The sequence below is a fragment of the Cannabis sativa genome, chromosome 3, assembly GCF_029168945.1.
Source record: "Cannabis sativa cultivar Pink pepper isolate KNU-18-1 chromosome 3, ASM2916894v1, whole genome shotgun sequence".
Lineage (NCBI taxonomy): Eukaryota > Viridiplantae > Streptophyta > Magnoliopsida > Rosales > Cannabaceae > Cannabis > Cannabis sativa.
The window spans coordinates 28,650,865-28,662,342 of NC_083603.1; the positions used below are offsets into that span (position 1 = coordinate 28,650,865).

The 11,478-nt window shown below is 35.3% G+C and overlaps 1 protein-coding gene across 5 annotated transcripts; it reads left to right on the forward strand.

Annotated features, from left to right (window-relative positions):
- Positions 1-7,444: 7,444 nt before the first annotated feature.
- On the forward strand, positions 7,445-11,202 carry LOC115708759 (APETALA2-like protein 3). Of its 5 annotated transcripts, none has more exons than XM_030636763.2 (10): positions 7,445-8,474; positions 8,561-8,586; positions 8,731-8,761; positions 8,866-8,953; positions 9,032-9,177; positions 9,328-9,372; positions 9,475-9,581; positions 9,672-9,802; positions 10,365-10,475; positions 10,558-11,202. In XM_030636763.2, exons 1-10 carry the CDS (start codon positions 7,969-7,971, stop codon positions 10,855-10,857), a joined length of 1,491 nt encoding a protein of 496 aa, XP_030492623.2. In that variant the 5' UTR covers positions 7,445-7,968; the 3' UTR covers positions 10,858-11,202. The 5 variants fall into 5 exon arrangements, with proteins under 5 accessions (XP_030492623.2, XP_030492627.2, XP_030492624.2 ...); XM_030636764.2 differs by having other exon boundaries at positions 7,612-8,474; positions 9,681-9,802; XM_030636767.2 differs by lacking the exon at positions 9,328-9,372 and having other exon boundaries at positions 7,611-8,474; positions 9,681-9,802.
- Positions 11,203-11,478: the final 276 nt, after the last annotated feature.

Here is an 11,478-nt window from a genome sequence, read left to right on the forward strand (position 1 = left end):
TTAGGGCACAAAACCCAACAGTTACTCCGTCTGCAAATCTTTGAATGTGGTTAGGATCATTTTGAGAGGATGAAGTCGGATGAAACTCGTAGAAAAAAGGTCAAGGACAGAGATGGCATGGAAGTCCTCAGACAAACTCAATGGTGATTCTTGGCAAAGAAGCTTAAGAGTGTTTTAGACTTTCTAAAATGAAGGAAATAATGCAAAGGTGGCTCTTTTTTTCTTACTTTATACTCATGATATTGGTTTCGTCAGATCAGAGAAAGGTTTGATCCTACAGACATAATTCAAAGCACAAGTGGAAAACATGTGTTGGGTTTTATGCCCTAAATAAAACTCATTTCAATATAATCATATTTGCTTATTAATATAGATCAGAAATAACATTTAATGTTGCATGGTTCACATGATTTATTTCATGATTATATGTACATAATGTATAAATTCATCTGAAACCCTTTTCACATACTTGATCCTGTTTATTGTGCCGTCAACACATTGGAAAGTAAACATGACTATGTGAATAAAGTTTTCCTAGATTTATCAGACATAGGGTTTTACTGATATGATAATCTTCAACAGAGTTTACTTGCATTTGGAGAAGTGCTATGTTCTTTCCAGAGCATTGGTTAAAGTAAAGCTCAGGTTGGATGCATGGAGTATGCATCGGAAGGGACCGATATTGAACTTTGACTTAGATTTAATTAAACTTACCGTAAAATCTATTCAAGTCAATATCGCCTAGTTGATCCTAGATCAAATGATCTTAATCCTGTTATGATTAGGCTCAATCTTGAAAGGCTATTCGTGTTCCTTGAATTGTTAGTTAAGCCTACCTTTTGGTCAGGGTGATACGTACTTTTTGGGAACACGGTAGTGCAATTGAGTGGGAGCGCTAGCATAAACATGGAATCTATAGCTTCTATCTGGCGAATAGTAAGCAAAGGATGATCTCCTTCGAGCTTGACCAAACGAACATAAATGGTGGAGTACTCATTTCACATAAGCTGAAATATCATTTATACAGGGTCAAGTGTTTTAAGGAATAAATACATTGTAGGGTGTAACGGTAATTTAATCCCTTTACAGTGTAGATCATTCATATAGAGGATCATTGATCACATTAGGATTATAACAATGGATAACTAATGATGTGTCTATATGGTGGAACATATAGAGCATTCTATATACTGAGAGTGCAATTCTAAGTTCTATGCGTGGATTCAACGAAGAATTAATAAGTTAGTGAATTTTAGTGCTAAATTCTTGATCTACTTATTGGAAGCTCGGTTATATAGACCCATGGTCCCCCCACTAGTTGAGATAATATTGCTTGTAAGACTCATGTAATTGGTTTTGATTAATCAATTATAATTCACGAATTAGACTATGTCTATTTGTGAATTTTTCACTAAGTAAGGGCGAAATTGCAAAGAAAGAGTTTATAGGGGCATATTTGTTAATTATGATACTTTGTATGGTTCAATTAATGAATATGATAAATGACAATATTATTTAATAATTATTTATAGTTATTAAATAGTTAGAATTGGCATTTAAATGGTTGAATTAGGAAATTGGCATTTTTGAGAAAATCAGATACAAAAGGTGTTAAAATTGCAAAATTGCAAAAAGCAAGGCCCAATCCACTAAGTGTAGGGCCTGCCACTTTTGTAGGAAATTTAAACTGATATTTTCATTATTTTAATGCCAAATAATTCAAACCTAACCCTAGTGGAATGCTATAAATAGATAGTGAAGGCTTCAGGAAAATTACACTAAAATTTTCTATTTTTCCTTCAGAGAAAAACCTGAGCCTTTCTCTCTCCCTATCTTTAGCTGCCACTTCTTCTTTCTCTTCCCTCTTGAAATTTCGAAATTTCTTAGTGTATGAGTAGTGCCCACACACATCAAGTGATACCTCAATCATAGTGAGGAAGATCGTGAAGAAAGATCATCAGCAAAGGAGTTTCAGCATCAAAGATTCAGAGAAAGAGATCCAGGTTCAGATATTGATAATGCTCTGCTACAGAAAGGAATCAATGGCTAGATATCTGAACGGAAGGAGTCATTATATTCCGCTGCACCCAATGTAAGGTTTCTTTAACTTTATATGTGTTTAATTTATCGTTTTAGAAAGTTCTTATTTAGGATGTTAATAAACATACTTGTGAGTAGATCTAAGATCCTGGTAAAATAATTTCCAACAAGATGGTCATTTAATACTGATGTACCTCGAAACCGCACAACTGCCAAAATTAGAGGACATGCGTCTTTGCAAAAAGAGGGTCATAACGAAAATACCCTATGTAATCATTAAAAAGCTCTTTTTATTAAAAAAGAACTTTTTATGGGGAAATTGTTATACCTGAAATTCGGCGAGCACATCAGAAGAAGACACGTGTCGAGCTGGGAAGAATGAAGAACTCAAACACGCAATCGTAAGTACACTTGACGTGGAATAACTCGTTAAATTAACAGAATATGTTTATAACTCGGATGACTGGACAATCTTATGCGAGATAAAAATGTACTAACTGTTGACTTGTGTCTCGATGAGAAACCATGTAAATGCAAAAGTGCATGGCGAGGCATTAACCTCGTCGCGTGGAGGAGGTATAATAACAATATAAATACTTAGTGTATATGACATGGTATACAAACTAAGTATAAACAGAGGGGTGGATCAAGGTGACAGATGGCGAGGCGTCTATCTCGCCGTAAGATGGCATGCGCGCGAGACAGATCATCTCGACACTAGAAATTTTAGTTGTCTGAATGAAAGTAAAAGCAATATCAACCTCAGGAAGATATGATGAGCTCCAACTCGCCATCAAAGTTAACTCGGCTCCATTCTCAGCGAGGCATCCCCATGAGATAATGCTTACCGTATATCTTTAATATGCATTCATTTTGACCCAATAAAAGTGGAATATTCACAGCTGTGTGAATTCTAAATAAAAACCGCTTTTACCTAGCGTGATTTGTAATCAAATCCCATGATTCTAGGGGATAATCATTGTAAAAAGATTACAGTCAACTTTGTAATGAACTGCCCACTATGTAATTGTAAATAATGCCAAGCAAGATAAAAAGAGGGACGTAAAAACTCATACAAGAGAGGCCCTAAAAAATAATCAGAAATCTGAATAAGATTGACTCGTGCACTATGAAGAATTTTAACTGCAAAGCCACTTAAAATCCTTGTGTGTTCATACTTTTTATTTTATCTGTGTGAGATTATCACGGTTAGGCTCAAATTTAGTTAACGAAAATCTGCGCTAACACAATGGTATATTGTAATGACCGCTCTAGTAATGTGGATTAGAAAAGGCAATTAGCACTAATTTTTATTATTTTATTATTATTTGTGAATTAATTTATTTGTGGACCCCAATATTTAGAAATAAATGTTAGAGTTATAATTTCTCAATTCCGGAGATTTTATTAAACTCTAGGGGTATTATTTAGCTTATATGTGAAATATGTTAATTTTGTAATTTTTGCTCGGCGACAACGGAAAATGCGATGGATGGCTAGATAATCACATGAGTAAGTTTAGAACCCTATTTCATAGTGGGGAATATTTTAGAGGAAATAAATTATCGGGATTGAGCGGGGTTATGGAAATTGACCATTTTACCCCTAGTTTCAAAGAAATACCTTAGTTTAAGTCTAACGGCATTTTTGTCATTTGAAAGGGATAAGAGATAGGTGGCTTTTTGGTTGATTGACACCTAGCAAGGATACTTTCAACCAAGGGTTAGTTAATCCTTTTCCCAATTTGGAAAATCAAAGAAAAGAAATTAGAAGAAAGCATTTCCTCTTGAACTCTCTCTCTCTTTCTATTCGGCTGAGGCAAACCAAGGATCAAACCTGAATTTTTTCTTCCATTTCCTTGAATCTAAGCTAGGATTCAAAGTGGTTTTATCTAAGGTAAGCCCTAGAACTCTTGCTTATGTTAATTTTGAGTTTTTTTTCTTAGTTTGAGCATGTGATTTTGGGAGTAAGTGGCTGTTAGGTTTCAAGGTGTTTAAGGTTCGAATTTTAGGGTTTAGTTGAGTTGATTCTAAGTTCTAGCTGCTGGTTTTAATGGTGTAGATGGTTTTTATGCAATTTTAGGTTTAAAGTTCAAAGCTTTACTCATTAATGGCAACTTGAGTTGTAATGGATTATTCTGTGAATTACTGCCTGGAAATCATTGTGTATGCATTGTATAGGTATACTGGAGAGTTTGGTAAAGTTTGGGATTGAATTGAATTAAGGGGGATAATTTTTTGGTTCCCAGCAGATGAACCGGAATTCCGGTTCTGGGTGGTCTGTACCAACCGGTCGACCGGTTGGTGACCCAGAACCGGGATGCTGGTTGGGAACCGGTCGACCTGTTGGGGGATTCTCCAGAACCCTAGTTTTGGCCAATTTTGAGATATTTAGGGTATTGCCATGAGGTTTATCGATAGGGAAACTTTTAGTTTCAAGTTTTAAGTCCCGAAAAGTGATTTAGCGAGTCACTCATCTGTATTACCGTTATTGTGATTAGGGCATCCATCTAGCACGTGAATTCCGTTCAGGTCGGCCAGCACACTTGAATTCGGAAAACAGGTAAGAACTGTGTATAATGTATGATGTGATTATCTGAATGTGTGTATATGTGTTTATATATGCATGCTTGAATTATGTTAAACACTACCAACACTTGTATGATTAAGTTATAGAGTGTATTGGTACAGTGATTGTTGTTGATTTGAGTACGATACAGTGATACCAACACAAGCATAGGAAAATGCTAAGGTGTGTGGTACATCACTCAGTGTTACTCAGTGATCGGGATAAACCCTACCAACACTCGTACAGCGAGGTACGATGTGTATGTGGTATAGTGGTTGTACCCTAGTATTGAACGTTCATACTCATCTGTTAAGCTCTGTAAATAGGTGTATGGGCGCCTATTTACAGGTCGGAAATTATATGATATGTTACATGCATTTCTTACTGAGTCTGTTGACTCACAGTTTCTGCTTCCATGTGTAGGTAAAGGAAAGGCGAAGGCTGAACAGGAGTGAACCTGAGCTTGGGTGAGATTGTACATGTCAAGCAGCGCGACCTGGAGTGTTCGGTCTCGGGACATCTGGGAGTTGTATTTTGAAAGTCGCTGTGCGACCTGTAAATCTGTATATTTTGGATTGTATGCTTGAAAAGTAAAGTTTGTAAAGTTTTAAAAATCGGGATCCCGGCACTTGTAAATATTTTATTAAATTACAAAGTTTAGTATTTAATGCAAAAGTTTTAATTTGACACGTTTTTCGAGAAATTTCTTTGATTAGCAAAGATTGCATAATTATTGAAAAAGCACTGTAGCGTGCCTTAGCATTAGGGCGTTACATATAGGGTTTGTTGGTAGGCCTCCAATATCATCCAAATGCCCTAATGTCTCCTCAGCCCAGTCCATGATTTCAGAAATATTTTGATCATCAGGTGGATCTCCATCATCATCAACTTCTCCATCTCCTTCATCTCCATCTCCATCATCATCATCTCCATCTCCATCTCATCATCATGGTCATCATCTTCATCATCTTCTTCTCGATCATCATCAGCAGCATCATCATCTTCCTCAGATTCTGATGATGAGAAGGATGAAATAATCATGGTCTCAGGCATAGTATTACTTGGTTAGGAGCTGCACTCATGAGAATCTACCTCTTCATCAATCCACTGTGTTGCTAAATCAACCCACTGCACAAACTTGTTGAAGAATTCATCATTACGATCATAATGGCCTTTTGGATTGACAACAACATCTGGTACTAAATAATTGTCAGATGGGAACTCCTCCAGAATGCATTTGTCCAATTTACCAGGTTGGGGTTGGTGGACATGCCTTATTGCCTCCTCATCCAGTCTCCATTCAACTGTAAAAACTTGATCTGACAATATAAAATATATGTTGTCCTCCCTGTAATTTCTACCCCTCAAATCATCCAACATCATATTAATTTCCCTTTTCTCAATAACCCAAAATCCCATATTCAAGTTCTTTCCTTTTGGCTTAAACAGAAAACCAAAAGGGAATATGTATCCCAATTCTTGAGCCATTTCTTCAAGATGGAGGCTGCTGAATCCAAAGAAACAACAAAAATAAAAGTAGGTAATTCGACCATTCTCATACTTTCTATTGCCACCTCGTGTAAACCAATAACTACCATGGAAAAATTTCACAGTGAAATTATCCAAATTCAAACATGCAAAGTTAATATAGAACTAAGCACACATTTAAACTTACAGGTGACATAGGCAAAACTAATTAAACTTTCCCAACATTTTGACTTAACCCCCAATAGCAATTAACCCCCAATTGTAATTAACCCCCAATAGCAATTAATCCCCCAATACCGACAAACAGATAAGGAATAATATAAAATAGAAAAAAAAAACAAACATGTGGAAATGTTTCCATTGAAGAAAACAACAACCAAAGATTTCCAACATCCTTTGACTAATATGTTTTTACCAATAATATCAAACTTTCTACTTTAATATCATATCCAACCACTGTATAGGATAGGACCACAAGCCTCACAAACCATTAAAGCTACTACCAACAGAAAATTTAGTATAAAACCCCCAATAACTCATTCTACTTAGATTTACCCAAGCAACACCAAAATTTTTTGAAAACTCAAAAAAAATAAAAAACCCTAAAATATTGATTTGGGACTTACTGTAGTCGGTCTTTTTCACCTCGATGACGATGCGCCATTTCAAAAACCTTCTCCTTCCACGAATTTTTTGGGTTTTCTTTGTATTCACATGAGGATGATGAATCTATTCTTAGGTTGGCTGGGTTTCGCGTTTCCCCCTTTGTGCTTTCTCTATCACTTTAACGGTTTTGTTTTTCTCGGCTTACTTCAAGTTCTCACGAAAAATGGTAAAAATTTGTATACTTTTTCTGGGTTTCCTTCGATTTCTCAAGCACTTCTCTATCTCTTTTTATGTTTAGATTTACAATTATAGTTTGGTTTTCATTTTGTATCGTTCTAATACCGTTTGTATTTAAATTTAATGTGTGATTTAGAGAATTTAATGCGTCTTTTAATTTTAATGTGTGCTTTTTTTCTTTTATTTTCCCCTTTTAATTAGCCATTAGTTACAAAAAAAAAAAAAAAAAAAAAAAAAACTCATGACCTTTATTTTATTTTCCACGTCATTAACTAATTAATGACATAGCAAGCATGAGTCTACCTGGCATTGGATGGATTGAGCCACGTAAGAAAATAACGGGGTCAGGGGGACGGAGGTGTATTTTTGCTAACAGTACAACGGTTTTGGGGGTTATACCACATAAATTTAGGTTTTGGGGCTAAGCGAAAGCAAAATAAAAATTTTGGGATTTTACCGCAATTTACCCTAATATAAATATAGTTATATGAGTTGTGACACTTAAATTCATTTTATACATTAGGAGAGAGACTAATTTTAAGAGAGTATCTTAATTGTATTTCTAATTAAGTAATGTATTAAGCATGCTTAAACCAAACTTCGCATGTAGTATGTACACATTCTTCTTTCAAGTTTACTCAAGGCCACCGACACTAGCCATATCTATCCTCTCTGGTCTCTATAAATAATCTAATTTATTTGTTTGTGCATGAATAATTTTCCATTTCTTTGTATAATATAAAAAATTAAATATATTTATATATATAATTAAGATTCCCCTTTACAATTTTTAATAAGCTATCTGACCAGGCCTTGTCCGTACAGTCTCTTCTAAACCCGACTGACTCACTCACTCACTGTCTCACTCATTCACTCATTGATTCAGTACTTCTGAACCCGATCTTCATATTTTCCTTCTTTCTTATTCAACAATGGCAGACGACCCAGTAGTAATAGTACTTGATCCCATTCTCCCATGATCTCTCTCTCACCACCACCTTCTTCTACTATACTATATCCATAATTATAATGCTTGATCTTAATCTCAACGTCCTACTCTCTCCCGATTCGGCTGCTTCCGATTCCGTCGACAATAAGCTTCTTGAGAGCTCCGGAAGCTTCAACTCCTCTTCCAACCTCACTACCGCCGATGACGACTCTTCTTCCAACCTCAACGCAACTGCTTCTTTGTTTGGTTACAGCTTCGATATCCTTAACAACCACAGGAACGACGAAGTTTACGTCTCTACTACGAATGATCACGATGTTCATCGGAGCTGTTTCGCTCAGACTATCGAGCTTTTTCCGGTGGCTAATAGTATCAACAACAATAATAGGTCGTCCGTACCGAGGAGGCAATGGTTAGGTTTGTCTTGCTCAGAAGGGACTTACGGTGGTCCAGCGGAGCAGGGAAGCGCGCCCCAACAACAGAATAAGCAGGTGAAGAAGAGTCGTAGGGGACCAAGGTCTCGAAGCTCCCAGTATCGTGGGGTCACGTTTTATCGAAGAACGGGAAGATGGGAATCTCATATTTGGTTTGTGATTATAGCTTCATATGCATTGAAACAATTCTCTTTTATTTTTGTGTTACTTTCTCTGAGTCATTTTGAAATTTTTGCAGGGATTGTGGGAAACAGGTTTACTTGGGTAAGAACAAACAAAAATGATCAGAGAATTATATTTTTCTTCTTTCTGACAGCCAGATTTATATATATGTATATATATATATATATATATATATTTCTGCATGTAATTTTAAATCTAATGTTCTATTCTCTGTGATATGTTTAGGGGGTTTTGACACAGCTCATGCTGCAGCCAGGTACAGATAAGTCTTACCTATGATAATGGTGTATGTGGTAACAGTAGAGCCTTTCATGGAGTTTGAATGATGGAGATTTTGGGGTACGGGTTTTTGATTTTCAGGGCTTATGATCGAGCGGCTGTCAAGTTTCGTGGATTGGAAGCTGATATAAACTTCAACATCAGTGACTATGATGAAGATATCAAGCATGTGGGTACTCTTGCTCTATTCATTTTATGTTATTGGGTTTGGAGGTTTTGTTTGATTTTGAGTAGCCTTCTTCTACAGATGAGTAACTTTAGCAAGGAGGAATTTGTTCATATACTTCGTAGACAGAGCACTGGATTCTCTAGAGGAAGCTCCAAATACAGGGGAGTGACACTACACAAGTGTGGACGATGGGAAGCACGAATGGGTCAGTTTATGGGCAAAAAGTAAGAAAAAAAAAAAAGATAAAACAAAATCCTTTTAATCATTTTTGGCTAATAACAAGTAGTAGTAGGTTTGAGGAAATTATTTTAAAAATGTGTATAGCTGGGAATTCTGTTTTTATTGGGTAAAGTATATCAATTCCTTGGATGCAGGTATATTTATCTGGGCCTATTTGATAGCGAGATTGAAGCTGCAAGGTCTTTAGGCTTTTTCAATATTCAGTTGAACTCTTTATATGTCCTTAATTTTCATGGTTTCATTTGATCTCAACAAACCATTGTTTTCGTTTCCAAAATCAGGGCATATGACAAGGCTGCCATTAAATGCAATGGAAGGGAAGCGGTCATTAACTTTGATCCAAACTCTTATGATGGAGAAATCATGATGTCTGAGGTTGACCATGATGGTGTGTATAGTTTCTTGTTTAAAAACCTCATTTTCTTTTGTAATTAATATTCCTGCCAGTGTATTATAAAATAATGCTTGGCTCTTTCAGGATTTACAGGCAGCAACCAAAATCTTGACCTGAACTTGGGTATTGCTCCACTTTCTGCTTCTAATGCTGAAGCCGATGATGCTTACTTTCAGCAAGGATACAGTGACTTTCCAGTTCTTAAGAGAGACAAGGTAATCTAACTAAAACTTTGGTATTAAATTGCTATAATTATTGGTGGAGTACAAACTTGATTATTCATCTAAAATGTACAATCAAATCACCATAAAAAGTTAGGATCGTAGTGTACAATCACAATGAATGACCAGGATCGTGGTATCTAATATTTGATGAATAAGGACGATTGTACAGATATGGTAAAAAATGGTCAAAGGTTATAAAAATCTCGAAAAATGTATAATACAAGACACTATTTCCGAACACCTCTATTTGTTTTTATATCTGTAAGAAGTTTATAGCTTAATTTTATTTTATTATTTTTTTTATGGTTATATACTTTATAATTGTTTATGATTATTTGTAAATTTAATTTAAAAATAATTCTAAATAACTATAACAAATGATTATGAAAAAAAAAAAAAAACTAAAATGAACTCCTGAATGCTGAACCAATTAGATAATGTAGATTCTTTTAGGAATTGTACTAAAGAATTACCTAGAATTACCCTAAAAATCAGAACCTGCATAAATCTATACATGTTGCTTAGTAAAATCTCATTTTGGTTTTCTTTACAGAGTGAGAACTTTGCCACTGTTGGGGCTACACTGTCATATCATGGCTCCCAAAGATATGAGGATCACCACTCTTCGAGTGGCATAAATTCCAATTTCTTTGCCAACAACAGGGTAATTAACTTACAATAGAGACATGCTGTACAGTGAATATGTTTACATATCTGAGCTCACGTTTTCATTACATTTCTTATAGGAAAGAGAAATAGAGAAGGGGGTAGATGTGAATTCCTTTGTACACAACTGGGCAGCTTGGCCAATCCAAGGCCTAAATGGCAGAGCAGCTGTATTACCTCCTCCAGTGCCGCTCTTCTCTACTGCAGCATCATCAGGATTCCCTTCTTCAACAACCAGTGTTTCACCACCATCGCTGGCTGCCACTACTACTCAGCCCCACTTTCCGAATAATTCCTCTAATATCCTCCATCACCATTTTATTCCACCTTCATCAATAACCACCACCAATGGCTTACCACATTTCTATTACAGAACCTGAAACAAGTTTGAGATAGTATAACATTGACACATTGTAGAGATGGTGACCAGATAGGCTGCTTAGCTAACAGGGTAAAACAGCAAAAGATTCTTCAATTTTATTGATTACTTCAATCTATTTGTATGGTTTGTTTTAGTTTGTGAAGCAGTACTTCACTCATATCTTTATCCAAGTTTTTAGTTCAAAATAGAGATTTCATGATGTCTCATAGTTATAAACTTTGGATAACCATGCGGATCCTAACAATATACTCTTTTCATAGTTGACAAGACATATCATTCTTGAATTTTCCTTATAATTGTATTGAGTAATTCTATTTGACAATTTAAGGTGTTACCATCATATTACTCTTGGTTTTCATTTCTTTTTGGGGAATATAGTTATTTTGTATCATATGTTTTTATCAAAAGACATGCTTAGTTCCTTGTATTTTGTATATTTGGTACTTTTAACTCCAATTTAATAAATTGACCATATTACTCTTAAGGGCTTGTTTGGTACGTTGTATTAAATCGTGTTACATTGTATTGTATTATATTGAATTAGATTATATATCATATTTTTATAAAATACTATGTTAAATTTTAATTTATACTAAAATATTATACATTTAGGTGCTTA